The sequence below is a fragment of the Phascolarctos cinereus genome, unplaced genomic scaffold (genome assembly GCF_003287225.1).
Source record: "Phascolarctos cinereus isolate Bilbo 61053 unplaced genomic scaffold, phaCin_HiC Scaffold_726;HRSCAF=1367, whole genome shotgun sequence".
Taxonomy (NCBI): Eukaryota; Metazoa; Chordata; class Mammalia; order Diprotodontia; family Phascolarctidae; genus Phascolarctos; species Phascolarctos cinereus.
Genome location: NW_027556098.1, coordinates 423953257 through 423973887, shown reverse-complemented (window position 1 = coordinate 423973887; position 20631 = coordinate 423953257). Strand labels below are relative to the sequence as shown.

The window sequence follows — 20631 nt, the reverse complement described above, 5'->3', positions numbered from 1 at the left end:
CAATTTAGGTAACATGGAAGTGCCCTTGAGGAGCCTTTGGAACATGTAAAGGCTGCCCAGGTTACATCAGGAATGAAATTCTGAAGGCCCAAAGGGAAATAATGCCAATGAAGAAGAAAACCAGGAATGACCTGGATCCTTCATCCAACCAACTGAAACAACAAAAAGACATGTTCAGAAGGTGTAAGCCAGGGCAGGAAACAGAGGATGACAGCCAGAAGAACAGCGTGTCCGGAGTGCTAAGCCCCAGAGTGAAAAGTTTATTTAAAAAAAAAAAGCTAAATTGCAATAAGGAAAAACAGAGATTGTAGATCGCAACTGTCGAAATAACTTTAATTATTTACACGAAAAAACGCACACATCCCATCCCTTCGTTGGGCGGAGTATCTTATTCTGGAAACCCGTCTCTGGGATCCACGGTGTCCGGCCTTCCTGAGAGGAGGCTGATGCTAAAACCGACCTTTTTTTGTGATTGGTTCCAAGGCCTCTTGCTAAGGTTGCAGGATGCGGCCCGACGTGATCTGTCTGTAAAGGGCTTTCCCTCATGCTCAGCCCAGATGCTTGGAGGGCGAAAACTTCTTTGCTTCACCTCCGGGCTTTTGCTCACGACTGACCCTTTTCTCACAACATCCAGAGACACTGGTGAGTAGTGACCCCCATAGGGTCCATTTCCAATTTAGCTCCGTCCCCGGGACAGAGGCTTGGGGTCCGTGGGACAAGAATTAGCAACAGAGAGGGGCTTTGGCAGCTGGCGGGGCAGAAGAGAGGAAGACCTGGGTTCAAATACGAGCCCAGAGAGTTCCTAGCTGGGCAAGTCGCGTAGCCCCCGTGTGCCTCAGTTTCCTTCTGTATAACCCAGGGATAATAGTAGGGCTGGGAGGCTGGGATGAGTGTGTCTAGCGCTTGGGGAGTTTTTCTTCCAGTCCTTGCACCTGAATCGGTACTTTTTATCATTTCCGCGTGGAAGTGGATCTGCTTCGGCAGCAGTGACCTGGCCCACGAGTGACCCCAGCCAGAGACAGGCGGGACTCTGCAGAGCTGGGAGACCTCAGGCAGGGAATCCTGCATCTTGGTAACTGACGTCCCTTTTCTGTTCGCCCTGGGATGGCACTAGGCATAGAGCGAGGCAGGGTGGGGGAGGGGGGCGGAGCTTTCCTGGGACACGCGAGGTATATAAAGGTTAAATAGGAAGGAACCGAGGGAAAGGATTTAAGAGGGGCTGGGGAAAGCTCCTTGTAGAAGGTGGGATTTTAGCTGGGACTTAAAGGAAGCTGGGGAGGTCAGGAGTCAGAGTGGAAGTGGGAGAGCATCCCAGGCACGGGGACAGCCAGAGAGAATGCCCAGAGCCCAGAGATGGAATGTCTTGGAAACAGCCAGGAGAACGCCAAACAGAGCATTTTGTGTTTGATCCTGGAGGCCACAAGGAGCCCCTGGAGTTTATTGAGTAGGGAGATGACATGATCAGAACTTTGATTTAGGAAAATCACTGTATTGGCTGAATGGAGAATGGCCTAGAGTGGGGAGAGAGACTTGAGGCAGCAAACCATCATTCTGCCCCCCCCCCCCAGCAGCTATGGCACTAGGTTGGGTGCGAGGTGGTGAGGCCCTGTACCTGGGTAGGGCCAGGAGACAAGGAGATGTATTTAAGAGATGTTGTGAAGGTGAGATTGGCAGGTCTTGGCAACAGCTGGGATATGGCTGGTGGTTGTTGGGGGTTAAGAGAGACTGAGGAGGCCGGGATGGTTCCTAGACTGTGAGCCTGGGGCCTGGGAGGGTGGGGGTACCCTCTACAGTCATAAAGAAGGTAGGAGGTAGGGAAGCTTTAGGGGGAAAGATGAGCTCTGTTTTGAACATTTTGAGTTTAAGGTATCTATTGAGTATCCAGTTTGAGATGTCAGAAGGGCAGTTGGTAGATGTGAGATTGGAGATCAGCAGAAAGATTAGGGCAGGATAGGTAGATTTGAGAATCATCAGCACAGAGATGGTAATTAAATCCATGAGAACTGATGAAATTGCCAAGTGAGGTGGTGTAGAAGGGAAGAGAACCTAAGACAGAGCCCTGTGGGACACCTGTGGTTACAGGGTGTGACCTGGAGAAGGATCCTGCAAAAGAGACATATATACACGGCACCTTTAAAAAACAGTTACGTCCTGGTTTAACTCCCGCAGAAAATTATTTACACTTGCTGCTACTGTCTCTCTTCACTTGATTGTAAAACTTTTGCAATATGGCTATCAAACGACTCACCTGAAACTGCTCTCTCCAGTTAATTCAAAGATCCCAACTTCTTGAGCAAGGACTCAATATGCTTCAAAAAATCCTTGGAAAACTGGGAGTCTGACAGAGTTTTAGATTTCTCTAAAAAATGTGGCAGCTACAGTGGATAGAGTCAGGAAGTCCTGAATTCAAATCTAGCCTCAGATACTAGCTTCGTGGAGTCACTTAACCTCTGTCTGCCTCAGTTTCCTCATTTGGAAAATGGGGTTGCTCTAAGGATCAAATAAGATAATATTTACAAAGTGCTTACTGGTTCTTAATAGATATTGACTGACTGATTGGATAGTTGAAGTTCTCATCATCACAAGTATCATGCAACTGTGCTGTGTTTGTGAAGTGTTTTTCACACCTTCATCTATATCTTCTTTCTGTTCTGGTGGGCCGTGGAATCCTCTAATGACAAAATTGCTTCATCTCAGTTTTCTCAGAAAAGTAAGAGGTGAAGGAGGGAGCTGTCTGGAAGTTGTGAGGACAGGAGAGTGAGGAGTGAGATAGGGAATCAACTAGAGAGGAATAAAAGGACTGCATTGTCACAGTGAAGGTCCAGTTGAAGTGAGATAAAAGTGGCTCAGTGTGATGGTGTGACTCCACTGAGCAACTCATGACTAGGAGGAAAGCAGATGGATGGTGGGAGTACCGTAGGACTGTGGTTTGGCACGAAACAAGGGAACAAGGGTCTAGAACAGTGTGGTGTTGAAATGGTTAATTACAGGGTTGAGTTTGGGAGGAGAGTTATTGCCTGAGAAGATCCTGAGGGGTTAGACAGTGGACAAAGAATAGATTTGGGAGATGAAATGCTGGGAGGTTTTACAGAACAGTGTGGTGTTGAAATGGTTAATTACAGGGTTGAGTTTGGGAGGAGAGTTATTGCCTGAGAAGATCCTGAGGGGGTTAGACAGTGGACAAAGAATAGATTTGGGAGATGAAATGCTGGGAGGTTTTACTTAACCAAGATACAGGAATGGTGCATTCTTGATCCAGGAAGCAGGACACTAGTGGACATGGGTGAGAACGAGGACATGACCATTCCTGTGTGTGGCTTTTGGTTGTCAGAAAGTGGGAGGTTATGGAGTTTAATGGCTCACCAACATTCATGTTACAGCGCCCCAGTGCAGAGCAGGAGTTGGGGAGGTGAGCAAGAGAGCAAGCCAGGTGCTCCATTTTTGAGAAGGAAGGACAATGATCTGTTTGGGGTAAAACATTTTAATAAAACCACCTGCAAAGGAGAGAGGCTTGCAAGTGATGACTAAGGAGGGTCTGGACGTGGCAGTGGGGAGGAGGAGGTGTATGGGGGTATGTTGGGAGGGGAGGGGTGATGGAGAGGGTGGTTAGGAGTCCAGGGTCTTCTGTGGCAGCCAGGTCTGGGCAAGAAGAGCAAGCCGATGAGAAGTCCGGGATGAATTCATTCTGGAAGGGCTGTTCCAGAGGTCGCAGTGGAAGGTCAGGCTGGGTTGGAGTAAGATGTGGGTGGGGAGCATTGAGGAGGATGGGCCTAAGAGGAGGGAAGTTGGGTGGGGTTTGGGAATAGGTTATTTGTTCCTGAGTAATGTAGGGGATAAAGGAAGAGTAAGAGGCTGTGGGAGTTTGCTAGCCCCAGAGGGAATGTTGGGTGGCAGATGAATTGTAAATGTTTACAGTCTCCAGGGGTGGTATTGCCAGACAAATGCCAAGGGTCAAATTGAGTCAACAAGCATTTATTAAACATCTGCCATGTGCCTAAGGTGCTTGGCCTGCTCCTCCAAGCTCGGTGGGTGGGGCAGGGCGTTGGAGAGGGCCTTGTTAACCCCAAGAGAGCAAGATGCCATTAGTGGTTGGAAATGAGAACCTTGACCACAAAATGCCATTTGCATGTCCTGCCTTTTGAATAAGTCTGCCTGGATGATGGTGAGAAGGAATGGAGAGTGATTGCCTTCTTATGCCTAATCAGAGATTAAGTACTGATGCGTGATGGCTGATATGTTAGTGAATGCTTCATTGTAAAGTGGATGAATACATCAATTGTGTGGCTTGAGGCTTGAAAGGTAAAGCATATGCTTTTCTTGGGTTTTGCTTTGAGAAATAATGGGTCACAGCAAACCAGAGCAGTGAAGGAGGCCTACATGTTACTGAGTTTAGAACAAAGAGGCACACAGTACTATAAATAGGCACCTAGAACCTCATTACTGTGAGAGCCCCTCCCTCTGGGTCCTGTCTGAGCAGGAGTATGTTTGATGTTTCAGGAATCAGTAACCTTCCAGGACGTGGGCGTGGACTTCACCCTAGAGGAGTGGAGATGCCTGGGCCCCGTGCAGAGGGCCCTGTACAAGAATGTCATGTTGGAGAACTTGGAGAGCCTCATTTCTTTGGGTAAGGATCACTTTCTCCAGCTTTCTCCAGTGTCTTTCCTTTGGATGGCCCTAAGGCTATAGTTTTGCTGTTTCCAGGACCCTCAGGACAAGGCCTGCTGGAGCCCCTGAAGGCAAGAGAATATTGTGCCCCTAGTAGGGGGTGGGTGCAATGACCTTGCTTGTTTTGTGAGCCCAAACCCTCTCTGTGACCTTGGAACGCCATCCAGGACTGCTTTAGAAGTCCTTTATGTCGCCTGGTGCGTTTTTAGCTGCTCACTTCTCTGTGAGGATTGTTGAATTCTGACGTGACTTTAAATTTCCAGAACTACTCCCCCTTTCTTCCCTTTCATTTCTGTCTCTCTGAACAGGGCTTCCTGTTTCCATCCTGGAAGTGGTCTCCCTCTTGGAGAGAGGAGGAGCACCAGGGATGCCCAAGGTGGTGGACCCCAGGAGGCTTTGGCCAGGTGAGTGAGGGAACAGTGTGGATAGAGAGGGGGAGTCGTGAGTAAGAGTGCAGCTGGTCAGTCAGTCAGGTAACCGGTGCCTTCAAATGTGCAGCTGAGCCTGGCTGGCCAGCCCTTCTTAAAGGCCCTAAGACTTATGGGGAAGACTTTGGGCTGCTGATCCTCCCTGGCCCATTGATGTGGTCTTCTGACCTTCACCTCTCCCCTCTTACCTTTCAATTGCCAGAAGAGAGGTTTCTTCATTTTGGTTGTCTCCATCACCAAAAGCAAACATTCATGGACAGAAACAAGATTAACCCCCTGGCCACATGTTGTGTGACCATAGGATCAGGATCACTGCACCTGGCAGGGAAGCAGGCTAATGGAACTGTCTCATTTTATGAGGAAACTGAGGCCCAGAGAGGCTGAGGGGTTTGCCCAGGGGTTATTGATGGGGGGGGGATTTGAGCCCAGATCCCAACCCCCACGTCCAGTTGTGTTTCTGTGGCATGGTGTTTGGATGGCCAGCAGTATAAACTTGCATTGCTTGCTGATTTTAAAGAAAGTGTGTGCTCACTTTAACAAGGTGGCAAGAAGCGTTCTGTGTACAGGGTCTCTGTGGCGCTCAGCAATGCCTGCCCGCTGAGCTGGATAAATGCTGACAGTTTCCGAACCTTTTTCCCTGGGTGGGTTTTACTCATCCCTCTCCTGGCCCCAGTCCTCAGATTTGGTTCTTCTTCACCTGACTCACTCTGCCCTGCTTCTTAGGTCTTCTAGGTTTGCTTTTGCTTCATTGCTGTACCTTTTCACGTCAGAATTACGTTCCATTAAGTTCCTTAATTAAGTTCCTATCACAATTTGGTCGTTCTCCCGTTGTTGAGCATCTGTTACTTCAAATGTCCTAGGAGTAAAGCCACAGTAAATCCTTGTTACTGAGAGGCCTTTCCCTCCCTTTTCAGTAACATTTCTGGGGTGTGATCTTAGTATCGGGATTCTTAGATCCAAGGGCAGGAGCAGTTGGGTAATTCTCTTTCTCTGTTACACGGTGTATCATTGTAAACCCCTTCCATCGTGTAGAAATGTAGCCATTATTTCCAGGTAGCTATTCCACTCTCCCCTGTTTCCGTCTTATAAGTCTTTTTCACTTTTATGTATCTAAAGAGCTATTTTCCTTGATATCTTTACAATCATTGGAGAGTTTTTAAGTGGTTATTGTCAATTTTGAGAATTTCTTATATAGATACTTTGACCAATGATCTCCTAGAAAAAGATGTTTCTCTTCTAATTTATCTTAGTTCCTTATCACTTTTAGATGACCTTTTTGGTATAGTCCATTAAGATTTCCCCCCTGATTCCTTTGTTCTTTAAATATAGGTTTTATGTTATCTTCCATTGACGAAGAAGGGGATTTCAATATATGCAACAGTATTGCAAAACAAATGAGAAACATGAGTGTGCAAGAATGAAAACAAAAAGCCAAGGGATTTTAAACGACTACAATATCTGTATTGAGTTCTTTACAGGTTAATTCCAGCCATATGTGTGTGTGCACATGTATGCACACATAGCTGCCCTCCATCATGGTAGTCCCCATCTGGTCACCCTTGGTTTTTGTGGTCCTGGGTTTGCTTTGCTATGGATGTAGATTTGATTTGTTACTAATCCTCTTCTGTTCTGCTACCTTGTGGGAGTGACATGTGCATTGTCCTTTTTTTGCAGTCTGCCCACTGCACACAGGTCTTCCTATGTTTCAGTGAATTCTTTGTTTTCTTCCAGTCAATCAACAAGCATTGAGGAAGGAGGGAAATTTAGAACTCGAAATTTTATACAAGTGAATGTTGAAAGCTAAAAAGAAGAAAGAAAAAGAAAAAGAATTTTAGAGTTGGCCTTTTAGTCCAACGTGTACCTCAAAAAGAGTCCTCTGTTCCTCGTGCCAGGAAATGGTCATTCAGTTTTCATTGGAAGTCCTTCAGCAAGGAAGTCCCATTACCTCCCAAGGCAGCTCATTACACTTTTAGGGAACTCTACGTGTCAGGAGTTTTTTCCTTATGGAAGTGTAAATTTGCCACATTATAATTGTACCCATTGCTCCTATTTCTGCTCTTTGCTGTCAAGCTTTGTGCTCAAAGCAGACCCATCTTGTGCCTGGCAGCCATTCAGGTGATGGAGGGTGGCTATCATATAGCTTCTTAGGGTTTCCCAGCACAATCTGTGTTAATTCCTTCAACCCATCCTAAATCATGTGGTTTCAGGGCGATTTACCACGTCACTTGCCCTTCTCCAGCTCCTCTCCGGCTGTCAATGTCCTCCCTCCAATGAGGGGCCCAGAAGCAATTACAGTACTGTGGTTGTGATTGGAGAAGGTCTCACAGTCACCTCTTCTTCACCCTCTGCCTCTCAAAACAGCCCAAGCTCACGCTGATTCTTTTGGCTCTCATGTTACTCCATATGTGTATGTGTGTGTGTATAATATATGTAGATGTATCTATCTATCTATCTATCTATCTATCTATCTATCTATCTATCTATCTATCTATCTATCTAATATAATACACACACACACACACACACAAAATATGGACTCCTGTTAAGTTTGCCATTCATGAAAATCTCTAGATATTTTTGGATGAACTAGCAAAGTCTCTCCATTGTTTTATATATGAAATAGGAGTTTTTGAGCCCAAATATGGGACTTTATAGATTTTACCTCTAGTAAATTCCTACTTTTCTAGCTCATTGGGATCTTTTTGAATCTCTACCATCTATTGTGTTAGCCATCGCTCCAAGTTATGCGTCATTTGTAAATTTAATCAATTTGCCATGTATGCCTTCATTCAAGTTATTGATGAAAACAAGCTTTTATTGAATACCAGTTCCTTATTTTACTGAATGATAATGTCTTAGATCTCTTAATTTTCAGTATATCATAATTAGCTTCTATTATTTCTCATCTGTTCAGAAAACCTCTCTGTGTTAATAGTAAGCGTTTATTAAATGCTTACTATGGGCCGGGCACTGTTCCAAGTACTAGGTTCTACTGATATTACTTAACGATTGCTTGTAAAATCACCTTTAATTGGAGAGTTGAAGGCTAAAAATAGCGTATATGGGTGAATTGATGGGGTTCATTATTTTGCATCCTACAAATTCCCTATTTGTAATTTGTCCCTTTCTTTTCTTATTACCTTTGGAAAATTTTATTGTATGATATCCAGAAATATATAGGTTAGATTTTCCTTACTGTTTTTGGGAAGGCCAGTGATTCTTAAATTTTCTCTACTTTTTTGCCCTTCCAGAACCATCAGTTTTGTTTACATACATTTAAAATTGTTTTCCACTTGGGCAATAATCTGAGATTGTGGAATTCACTCTTCTGTCCTCCAGGAGATAATTCTGTGTTTTGTTGAGGGCATTGTTTTTAATGACATGTGGTCATTTTAGGACCCTAGAATTCATCCAGGCAGCTGGGGGCCCTGTTACTCTTTCTTCGTCTACCTTCATCTTCAATTCCTTCTTGACAGTATTTGTTCTAAATCCAAAATGCAAATTAAGCATTTCTGAAGATGGAGGACACAGAATCCTGGATTTGGTGTAAGTAGCTTCCTTTCCTTTAGCACTGAGAGCAGTCGTTATTTGTAGGGATCTGCAGGACGTTGAGGACCACAGGCTGTTCATGAGACTTCACTGATGGGCGAAGGCCCCTCTTGGGTGTTAGTACATGTGTAGAATATCCTGGCTTGGTTCTCCGTCCATGGACCTTGCATTCCCCAATCAGCAGAACTCTGATACTAGGCAAGCTCAACAAAACAATGTTGCTAGCTCAAGCACAGTCAGCTCTAGTACAAAGATGTATCAAGTATTGGGAACATTCTGGGAATGAAAAGTACATGGTGTTTTACAGGAACAGCACGGGAGAAGGACACAGTCAGGATAATGTTGCAAAGAAATGTACTTGTGGATACTTTGATTGTTATTTGCATGGGAAAGATGCTCGGTGTTGCCTATTGGTAAAGATATGTAAACCTTGTTGCTTTGTTCACTGTTACATTGGGCTATGTTCCCATGAGTAAACAGATATAAAACGCTGAAGGCAGGACCAGCGGGCAGTAGGAGTAGTAGCAGAGAGTAGGGTAGCTGTGTAGTTGCTTCCCTGCTTGAGAGAATGGCTGAATAAACCTTTTGAAACTACACCTCTCTGTCGACTCCACTCCTTTGTTTTCCTAGGATGCCCGAAGACTGCAGGTGCAGGTGAGTATGACCCAGGCAGCCCTCCTCAAGTAACGAGGACCGTTACAGTTATTGGCACTTGTTTATTTCTTTCAGATTCCATTAGTCAGGAAACTAGATATGAGACCAAGGACTCAACTCTGACTCAGGACGTTTGCATGGGATCAGCCAAGGAAAGAGGATTGAAGGCTGGGCCCTGGCCTCCGGAGATGGAAGATCCTGGGGAAGGTGATGTCAGGTTACAGAAATGGAGGGGTGATCAAGAGAGAGAACCCAGTCAAGTAACAAAGAGTCACAGACCATCTTTTAATGAGGGGCATCGCCCTGAATGGAATTCATTTGGGAAAAATTTTAGTTTCAGGTCAGTCTTTTTTCCACAACAGAAAGTAGCAATGGGAAAAATTTTCCATAAATATGATAAACTTGGAAAGAGCTCCAGTGTCTTTTCAGATGTAATTAAATATAATACAGTCTTCTCAGGGAAGAATTTTTATAAACTGAACATGTGTAGGAAGCCCTTCAGTTCCCGCTCAGACCTCATTAAATTTCATAGGACACGTTCCAGTGAGAAGCTATATAAATCTAATGAATGTGGAAAAGCCTTTGGGTGTAATGTATATGGTAAGATCTTCAGCCAGAGAAAACACCTTACAAGACATCGCAGAATTCATGCTGGAGGAAATTCATTTGAATGTAATGAACGTGGGAAAGCCTTCAGCCAGAGGCAATACCTTATTGCTCATCAAATAATTCATAATGGAGGGAAACCTTTTGAATGTAATGAATGTGGGAAAGCACTCAGCCAGAGGGGACACTTTACAAGACACCAGAGAACTCATAGTAGGATAAAACCTTTTGTATGTAAGGAATGTAAGAAAGCCTTCAGTAGATTGCAAAATCTCACTGAACGGGAGAGAAGCCCTATAAATGTAATTCATGTGAGAAAGCATTTAGTCAATGGTAATATCTTGCTGAACATCGGAGAATTTATACTGGAGAGAAACTGTATAAATGTACTGAGTGTCTGGAAGCCTTTAGGCAGAGGGGCCATCTTACTGATCATCAGAGAATTCATACTGGAGAGAAGCCTTTTGAATGTAGTGAATGTGGGAAAGCCTTCAACCAGATGGGAATCTTTACTTCTCATCAGAGAATTTGTACTGGGGAGAAACCTTTTGAATGTGAGGAATGTGGGAAAGCTTTTAGCAAAAGAGCCAATCTTACTGAACATAAGAGAATTCATACTGGAGAGAAACCTTATAAATGTGGTGAATGTGGGAAAGCCTTCAGCCAGAAAAGAGTTCTTATAGATCACCAGAGAATTCCTACTGGAGACAAACCCTTTGAGTGTGATGAATGTGGGAAAGCCTTCAGCCACAGACAGTATCTGATTGCTTATCAGAGAACTCATATTGAAGAGAAACCCATTGAATGTCATGAATGTGGGAAAGATTTTAGCCAGAAAGGGAAACTTATTGAACATAAGAGAATTCATACAGGAGACAAACCTTTTGGGTGTAATAAATGCGGGAAAACTTTCAATCAGAAAGGGTGTCTTAGTAGACATCAGAGAACTCACACTGGAGTGAAACCCTTTGAATGTAACGTATGTGGGAAAGCCTATGGCCAAAGGGGACACCTTATTAGACATCAAAGAGCTCACCATTAACATGGGAAGTGGGGGAAAGGAATAAGCATTTATATAGTACCTATTGTGTGCTAGGTACATTTACAAATATCTCATTTGGTTCTCACAACCCTGGAAGGTATGTGCTGTTATTCCCATTTTACTGTTGAGGAAACAAGGCAGAGGTGAATGACTTGCCCAGGGTCACACAGCTAGTATGCTTCTAGGGCTGGATTTGAACTCAGCTCCTCCTGACTCCAGGCCCAGTGCTCTGGCCACTGTCCTACCACTTGCCATTAATGAAATGCTCTGAATGTGAGTTTTATGGGTAACAGGTTATGTCTCACTAACTGTCCTTTTTTAAAAATAGGCTTAATAAGCTTATAAATTGGAGGAATACTGAGATGTAAGTCACCTAGATTTTAGAAAAGCATTAGACAGAGTCTCAAGGTGGAAAAGGTGGGATGTGCCAGGCACAACAGACAGTTCTCTTTGACGACGGTTTGGTGCCAGCCTTGAAGGAGGACTGTGGCTGAGGACCTCGTGGATCCGTGTGTACTGTGCTGCGTGACAACATTGTTCTTGTTATTTCTGTATTACCTGTGTAGTCTGTCTGTCAGTTCTCCCAGAGAGCTGCCACCCCTCAGAGGAAAGAATAAAGAAGAGGAATTTAAAAAAGGTGAGCACAAGTAGCCGCCCTTTCAGCTGTCTGACAATGTACGCAGTGGTTAGGAACCTCACCTCCGTGGAGGAGCGGAGGAGTCTTCTGCAGACGAGTCTTCTGATTTCTCTTCCCTAGGGCCAACCTTGGCCATTCTCATTCTGAAGCATTCACTTTGGGCTGTTTTCTTGCTTTCCTTTCCATTTACGTTGGTGTTGTTGTGGAATATGTTGTTTTCCTGCTTCTGCTAGCTGTACTTAACATTCATACATCTTTCCATGCTTTTTAAATATTTATTATATTCATAATTTCTTACAGCACAGTTTAAAAAAACTTATAAAATACCCAGGAGTCAATCTACTAAACAGTAGCATAATTCTTAATATATGAAACACAGATACCATCACCAGAAGCACCTTAAGGAAATGAAGAACTGAAGTAACGGTGCTCATGTCTGGTCCAGGCCAGTTTAATGAGATAGGGACTGGACCTAGGATTTGCCAGTTTGAGGATACAGGGTCTTCTAGCCATTCAGTCAGTAAGCATCTATTCTTTTATTTAATTTATTAATTTAGAAATTTTAATTTATTAAACATAGTTCCTATGTGCCAGGCAGTGTGCTAAGTGATGAGGGTACAAAGAGGCAAAAACACAGTCTCTCCCTTCAAAGAGCTCACACCATAAAGGGAGAGATGACGTGCAACCAGCTGTGTATGGACAAGATATGTATGGTGTACACTGAAGGTAATTTCAGTGGGAAGGCAGGAGGTGGAGGTGCGGAGGGGGAGCATTTCAAGCATGGGGTACAGTCAAAAGAAAAGGCAAGGAGCTGGGAAATGGCTTGGATGAGATGCAGCAAGGAAATCGGTGTTCGTGAATCGTAGAATATGTGGGTGGGAGTAAAGTATAAGAAGACTGGAAATGTGGGGAGGGCTGTGAAGGACCTCAAAAACCAGAGAATGTTGTATTTGACTCTGGAGGTAATGGAATTCTCACTGCTGTTATAATGTATACTGTTATATGTTTTCTGAAACTTAGAGCAAATGTGTCAAACTCCCACTTCTGCAAAACTAGATTAAAATGTAATTGGGAAACATTTAACAGAATAAATAAAGGTATGAGTCCACGTAGATAAATAATGTTACTTTGTGGTTTTCTAAATCAAGATGGCACCACTGGCTTGAACTCTGAGGTGAAGTAATCTGCCCAGGTCCCATGGCCAGTAAGTGTCTGAAGCAGGCTTTGCGCCTTAGGCTTGCTGGGTCTGAGGCAAGCTTCCTGTCCACTCTGCTGTCTACCGTATGATAAAAATGACACTACCACCCAAAATTAACTTAAAGATTCAGTGCTAACAAAAAAGGACACTTTTTGGAGCTGCACAAAATAATAAAATTAATTTGGAAGAACAAAAGATATTGAATATCAAGGGACATAATGAAAAAAGACAGGAAGGAAGCGGAGAATCTTACTTCCAGACTTCACCATATCATAAAGGAATAATCAAAACCATTTGGTATTGGTTAAAAATAGAAGTGTAGGTCAATGGAATAGGCTAGTCAAGGAAGAATCAAAAATGAAAACTCAATAACCTAGTGCTTGATGACCCTGAAAGCATATATTACCTAAGAAAAACTTGTCATTTGAAAAGAAATTGTGGGAAAATTGGAAAGCAATCTGGTAGAAATTGGTTTATACCACCACTTATACAGTATGCCCCAGTCAGTTCAAAATGGATACTGACCTGAATACTAAGGAACACATAAAGTAAATTAGAAGAGAAGTAGATCCTATGCCTTTCACAGCTCTAGGGAAGGGATCACTTTTTTTTGAAGGGGTGAATTTTTTTTTAATTTATTTTTAGTTTTCAACATTCACTTCCACAAGATTTTGAGTTCCAAATTTTCTCCCATCTCTCCCCTCCCCCCACCCCAGGACAGCATGGATTCTGAATACCCCTTCCTGGAATCTGCCCTCCCTTCTATCACCACCACTTCCTTCTCTTATACCCTTTCCCTTCTGTTTTCCTGTAGGGCAGGATAGATTTCTATACCCCATTACCTGTATATCCTATTTCCCAGTTGCATATAAAAACAATTTTTAACATTCAGTTTTAAAACTTTGAGTTCCAAATTCTCTCCCTTCCTCCCTCCCCACCCACCCTCATTGAGAAGGTAAGGGATTTGATAAAGATTATACATGTATAGTCATGCAAAACACTTCCATAATAGTCATGTTGTGAAATACAAACCATATTTCCCTATATCCTGTCCCGCCCCCCCCTTTATTCTATTCTCTTCTTTGACCCTGTCCCTCCTCAAAAGTGTTTGCTTCTAATTACCCCCTCCCCCAATCTGCCCTCTCTTCTATTATCCCCACCTCTCATCCCCCTCCCCCTATTTTTCTGTAGAGTAAGATAGATTTCCATACTGAAGGAATGAATGCTTAACCAAACAATGGGCAGATGCTCTTTAGAGAAGATAAAAAGACAATTTCAATTATAGACAGTTCTTGGTTTACATAAATGGACTGTTTGGCAGACCTTTACTTAAAACAATTTTTATGTAGCACAGATTTGCCTGCTGATATGGGGAAGGAAGTGAGGCAGGAAGAGATCCAATGTCCATGGAGGGAGGGGTTGGGACACAGTTCAGGGACACAGTTCAAGGACACATCTGGGCTGGGGATAGAAGCGAGAGCAGGAGAAGGAACATGGGTTGGGACCAGCCACAGAGAAGCCTGGCCAGAATAAGGGAGCAGACACATGGTGACTGGACACAGGAGAGGCCTGGTGACCAGAAGGGACAAATTTAGGAATGCAGTCTGTGGACAGAGGGAAGACAGACACTCAGCCTGGATATGTGAGGGTGGGTAGGGCAAGGCAAAGGTCTCTCAGTGAGGGGGTTTGAAGCCAAGCCCTCCACTGGGCAGGGTGGCAGCAGTGATGGTCAATCTGTGCATTGGTTCTGATTTCACTTGGTTTTTTTTTTGGGGGGGGAGGTGAGAGGTTGCAGGAAACTAAGGGGCAGGTGTGGGGAGAGCTAGACCAGTGAAGTTAGCAGATTGTTTTTGGAATGTGGATTTATTTCAAAATCATTTTTGTATAAAGTTGAATTTGTATAATGTGAATTTACATAAATTGAAAATTGTCTGCACATGGTATTCGAAAGTGTTTAACATGAACAAAATTGACTAGCATAAAAAGTGATCAGCTGGAAAAAATCTTTATTAAATATCTTTTCTAAGGGTTTGATATCCCAGATTTCTAGACAACTAACAAATATATTCTCCATTAGATAAATGGTCAAAGGATATGCACAAATAGTTATCAAAAGGAGAATTGCAAATCTGTAATAACTATGAAAACATGCTCTCAACCATAAGAATAAGAGAACTGCAAATCAAAACAGCTGAGGCCTCACCTCTGGCCCGGCAAGTGGGCAAAATGATGAAAGATGGGACGTGGTCAATGTGGAAGGGCTGTGGAAAGAAGACGTTCACGTGTTGTGGATGGAGCTGTGAAATGGCCCAGTTCTACTGGCAAGCAGTCTGGAGCTCTCCAGATAAAGTAACAAAGATTGATTGCTTTTCTGCCTAACATTTTGATTAATGACTCAGATAAATTTAATTAATCTTCCAATTGGTTGTTACCATTATGTTACCTTGAAATAACAGCCACCTCCCAAAGTTACCTAATGTGAATCATCCTTAGGCTGATTTCCAGACAGTACCCAGTCTTGGCCCATCAGCGACATGAGTCACCCCAAGTGGCTACTGAGAGGGTGTCGAATGGGTGGTAGATCTGGGCAGTTTTTATTTATGATGTCTTGAAATCTGGAATGCAGCCTTACTCACTGGGCCGCGGCTTTCCAATAATCTTTCCTTGACTTGTTTTGAATGAATGAATGAATGAAAAGGCACCTCAGTGCTTGCTATGTGCTAAGTGCTCAGGATACAAACAGAAAAACTGGGATAGTCCATGCTCTCAAGGGACTCACATGCTGGATGTAGGCACAGTGGGTAGAGTGATGGGCCTGGAGTCAGGAAGACCCAATTCAAATTATAGTCCAAGACAGGTAATAGCTGTGTGAATTTGGGCAAGTCACTTGACTTCTATTTGTCTTTTTCCTCATCTGTAAAACAGGGATATTAACAACACCTACCTTCCACAGTTATTGTGAAGATCAAATACTTAGCACGGTGCCCAGCTATAGTAGGCACCAGAGAAATACTATTTTTTATTATTAAGACAGGCTTCCCCCTGGATTTTATGATTTCCAGAAACTCATCATTCTGCAAGATGAAATCAACTCTGAAACACAGCTCCTCAGTACTCCCTGCCCTTGGGGCCCCTGTCTTCCTCTAGCTGCAGAGGGCAGGGCGGGGGACATCTAGGAACTCTTCCTAGATTCTCTTTGAGGGGGGCATCCTGGGAATTCACCTCATTGTTTCCCATCTGGCTGCCTTGTTTTACTTTAGAAACTCAACATTCCATGAGATGAACAGACTGAGTCACACCTTCTCTGATCATTCCCTGCCCCTGGCAGGATGGCATCAGGCCCCAGGGCCAAGTACCTTCCCGTGCTCAGTTTTCAGCTTCTTTTTTTGCCTTGCCTCCCCCTTTAAGCTGTGAGCTCCTTGAGGGCAAGGACTATCTTTTGCCTCTTTTTACGTGCCCAGTGCTTAGCACAGTTCCTGGCATTTAATAAGTGTTTATTGATTATTATTGGCTACTCCGCTCCACCTCAGCTAGTGAGTCAATAAATATTTATTGTCACAGTCTAGGGCCTGTGACTACTCATCACCCTGTAATGTCACATATGCAGACCCTCCCTTCAGTCTGCCCTGGACCTGTGACCTGTGACTGGGAAACGAATGACCCAGCTGCCAGCTGGCACTCGCTGACACACCTGTAGGAAAACCGGGACTTGGTCTGACACAGTTTCTGGAACTTTGTGGAGGAATTGAGTTGGAGGAACTGGACTGCCTTCTTCCTGCTTGTCTGCCCTCTTGGCTCTGACCCCATCCTGTGCGTGAGTGTGTCCTGTATGTACAGAGTTGTTTGCATGTTAAGTTGAGAGCTTGAGAGCCCGGACCATTGTGTTGTTTTCCTTTCTTTGTATCCCCAGTCCCTAGCACAGTGCTTAGCACACAGCGGATGCTCCTCGACTTGAAATGAGTGCTGTACTTTGCCAAAGACCTGTTCCGCCTCTGCTGAGATAATCTGGTTTGAGGTGGTTTTGTTCTTAATGCCGATTCATTGCGGCGGAATGATTAACTGGGGTCATGTCGGCCTGAACAGAGGCACAGAGGCAAAGTTCAAGTGTGTGTGTGTGTGTGTGTGTAGCGTGGGGGGGGGGGCGCGGAACAGCTGTCTAAGAAGGACCAGCCTAAAAGTCCCCTGAAAACTGCTCCTTTTTCATGGTATGACGATGGCAGTGGGGGTTGGTCGGTTCTGCCTTAGACCTTGACTAGCTCCAGGCGAGTCACTTTACCTCTCTGTGCCTCAGCTGCCTCCCCTGTAAAATGGGGCTAACAACTCCTCCTGGCCAGGATCCAAAGAGATTCAGTCTGGGAAGCGCTTTGCCAACCTCAGAGCGCTGCGTAAACATCACGTAACATGGGAAGGTTGTTGTCCAACAAAAAGCTAGCGACGTGACCTGGAGAAGGGGGGCCCTTGAAGACCTCTGGAGCTGACCAAAGGCTCTTGGGGCCCAGGCAGGGAAGGACACGTGGCAAGGACTACATTTCCCAGAATGCCTTGAGAGGGCCTCACTTCATTTCCCCCCTTGCTTGTCCTGTGCGGATGTCACAGGGTCTGGTGCATGTTGGGAGTAGTCTTTGCGGCCCACCGTTCCGCTAGGGGGTGTGGCCGCCAGCCCTGGGACCTGGGGCAGTTCCAAGCCGGGTGGGGCGGCGGGAGTTCCTCGCGGGAGGATCCCTTCTCCAGTCGCCGGCTCCCGCGCGCATGCGCAGCCGCATATTCTTACTCTCCGGCTCCTATGGAATGTGGCAGGAGGGAGTGGGCTTGCGCAGGCCCGGCTACCGGTGTGCATCTAGATAAGTACCCGAGCCAGCGGGATGGAGGCCATGCCCTGCGGCTCCTCCTTCCTTCCCCCCTCCCCTCCCTGGAAAGCAGACCCTTAGGAGAGCAGGTGGGGGAAGGCAGGGGTCCGCAGTGACCAGGGCAGACCCCAGCTTTGGTTTCCCTTCCCTATCTTCCCCGTCCTCCCCTCGGGCTTTCTCACCCCCGACGGCCCGACACCACCGCGTCAGGCCCCGTGCTTTCCCAGACCAACCGGTTCGGTCCCTCCTGCTTGGCCTCACTGCCTTCTTTCGCACCCCTTCCTCCACAGACTGCCCAGTGACATTCTTTTTTTTCTTTTTTCTTTTTTTGGTGAGGCAATTGGAGTTAAGTGACTTGCCCAGAGTCACACAGCTAGTGAGTGTTATGTCTGAGGTTGGATTTGACCTCAGGTCCTCCTGACTCCAGAGCCAGTGCTCTATCCACTATGCCACCCAGCTGCCCCGTTCCTAAGTTTTTCAAAGTTGGTTTTTAAAATATTGCTGTCATCATATAAATTGTTGTGCTCCTTTTACTGTGCGTCAGTTCATGAGAGTCTCCCTAGGTTTTTCAGAAACCATTCCTTTCATCATTTCTTTTGCACAATAGAATTCCATGACACTTATATACCATAAAGTGAAGTAAGCTGAATCAGGAAAAACAATATAACAAATGACTACAATATAAATGGAAGGAACAAATGTGTCTGAATGCTGTGAAAAATCAAAATGACAATAGAAAAGATTTACGAATGTTACCTCCTTTTGCAGAGGTGGGTTACTGTATTTTTTTGTTATTTCATAAAAATTTATTGATGTTTTCCACATAAATTTCTCCCTGTATTTCTCCCTTGAATATTCCCAGAGAGCCATCCCATGTAACAAAGATATTAAGTGAAGAACAAAGCCTGCACAACTGATCAACACATTGGAGGGAAAAAAAAAAACCTTTGGAAAACATCTTCAGTGATCCGAAGTCATACACCAGAGACCTATGCAAAGGAGCGGGGAGAAGTGTCTTTTCCTATCAGTCTTTAAAATGATGCTTGTTCCTTCGATTTTATTGATTTTTTAACCTATGTATCACCCCCACCCCCACCCCCACCCCTCGAACAGAACTCTCTGCTCCTGTCTGGCACTGAAAACCCTCCACAACCTAGCTCTTTCTAGTACACTACTGTTCCTTGAATGACGATCCAAACAGCCTTGGGCTATTTCACTGGTTGCCCCCCAGGACTGGAATGCTCTCTCTTCACTTCCTGTTATTAGAATTCCTAGCTTGAAGTCTCAGTTTAAATACCACCTTCTGCAGGAGATCTTTCTTGCTCCCTCTCCCTCCCAAGTGCATTTCCTTCTAAAGTTCCCTTGCATTTACTCTGCATGTATCTTGTATGTAATTATGTATGTACATGTTGTCTCACCCATTAGAATGTAGGATCCTTTTGGGCAGGGGTCATTTGCACTCACATTTGTATCTCTAATGCTTAGCACAGCGCCAGGCTTTGCAGACACTTAATAAATGCATGTAAATTCATTGAATGGTAAATGTTGATGAATTGAGAAGGGCAGTCACCCTAGTAAACTGTTGGATGAACAATTCAATTAGGAAAGGAATTTGTTCTGCTAAAATGGTTACTAAAATGACCAGACTGTTTGACTCAGAGATCCCACACAGGTAGGCAGGTTTAGAGACAGAAAAGTTACGTAAACACCCAAACGTTCATAGCAGAATTTTTTGTGACAGCAACAAATTGGAAGCAGACTGAGTACTTCTTGTTTGGGGTATGGTTAAACAAAGTCTCTTATGTGAATGCAATGAACTGTTACTATGTTGTAAGAAAGCATTATAAGTCATTCAGAAAATCATGAGAAGACTTATATGGACTTGGTCAAAGTAGGGTAAGCAGCGTTGACCTGAAAGTTGGTTAAAGAGACAACAAGTTAGGTGATAAGTAAATCCATATTGTTTATTCCCTTAAGTTAGCGACATGTACATGGAGCCAGAGCTTTAACTCTGACTGCATCAAACAATCTTAGGAGGACATTTAAACCCTGACTCAGGATGTCTGTGTTACTAAAATATATATATATATATATATAGCCTCCATGTGTTTTAAAATATAGCATGGGAAAGTTTCCTAGTTGAATAGGTTGTAAATACAATAAAATAGGAGAATATCAAAGTGTCAATTGAAATTATAGATCGAGGATGTCTGTGTTTCCCCTACATATGTCTGATGGGGTGCTTGGGTGCTTGTGTTTGGGTGCTTGTACTTGGACCCAATTTCTCCCTAGTCTCAGAAACACAGTCTCTGGCAGTTTCTCCCCAGTCCAAGGACACTGTGCCTAGCAATTGCTCATGAGTGGGCCCCAACAAGACACTCATCTTTCTCCCTGGTACAGTTACAAACAGCACCTGAAGGAATTATTAGTTTGAGCTGGCTTTGCACTGGGTCATAAAGATATCTTACCCACTGGACTATCTATACCACCACCCTACCTCATTATCTACATCCTAGACTCCTCATTATCTGTATTCTACACCTAAGACATATGTATACTGCCTACATCTATCTTGTCAAACAAGACATTGACTGGTGGCAAATTGGACACCTCTCAATTGCCCCTGACCGATAGTTAACTTAGTGATGTAGCAGGCCTAAAACCACACCTCCATGTGGCACCCCCATGGGCTTTTCCCAGTGAACTCTGGGTAAAATGCCTGCGCAGTAGGTACCAGAAGTACATGTTCTTTTAAGAACTGAAGACTCCTTAACCACTCCCTAATCCCACCCTGAATCATCTAGTTAGCATATTTGGCACATGTTTTATTATATTTTATACTCTATAAACTTTAACTATACCCCTCTAAGGTCGCAGTTTCCTTAAGAATCCTTGCCCCCTGAAAAGCATAACAAAAAACTTTTTGCCAACTTGACTTAAAGAATGCTTGAGTCTGTGAATTCATTCCAGATGACCCTGTCATGTACTCCAATCTTTGAGAAGTC

General features: G+C 44.3%; 1 protein-coding gene and 1 long non-coding RNA gene across 3 annotated transcripts in view; both read left to right on the top strand.

Moving 5' to 3' along the window:
• Nucleotides 1–12689, top strand: part of LOC110197904 (uncharacterized) — a 58892-nt gene extending 46203 nt beyond the window's left edge. Inside the window, exons 7-12 of the mRNA XM_020971950.2 lie at nucleotides 4498–4624; nucleotides 4974–5069; nucleotides 6008–6069; nucleotides 9273–9325; nucleotides 9829–10115; nucleotides 10244–12689. Of these exons, the coding sequence (XP_020827609.2) occupies nucleotides 4498–4624; nucleotides 4974–5069; nucleotides 6008–6069; nucleotides 9273–9325; nucleotides 9829–10115; nucleotides 10244–10944 (1326 nt within the window). The 3' untranslated portion in view covers nucleotides 10945–12689. The remainder of the gene's footprint in view (nucleotides 1–4497; nucleotides 4625–4973; nucleotides 5070–6007; nucleotides 6070–9272; nucleotides 9326–9828; nucleotides 10116–10243) is intronic.
• A 4716-nt stretch (nucleotides 12690–17405) lies between these two features.
• Nucleotides 17406–19157, top strand: LOC110197898 (uncharacterized). Of its 2 annotated transcripts, XR_002321587.2 has the most exons (3): nucleotides 17406–17608; nucleotides 18234–18396; nucleotides 18489–19157. It is a non-coding gene; the product is annotated as an uncharacterized LOC110197898 (long non-coding RNA). The 2 variants fall into 2 exon arrangements; XR_013482811.1 differs by having other exon boundaries at nucleotides 17406–18396.
• Nucleotides 19158–20631: the final 1474 nt, after the last annotated feature.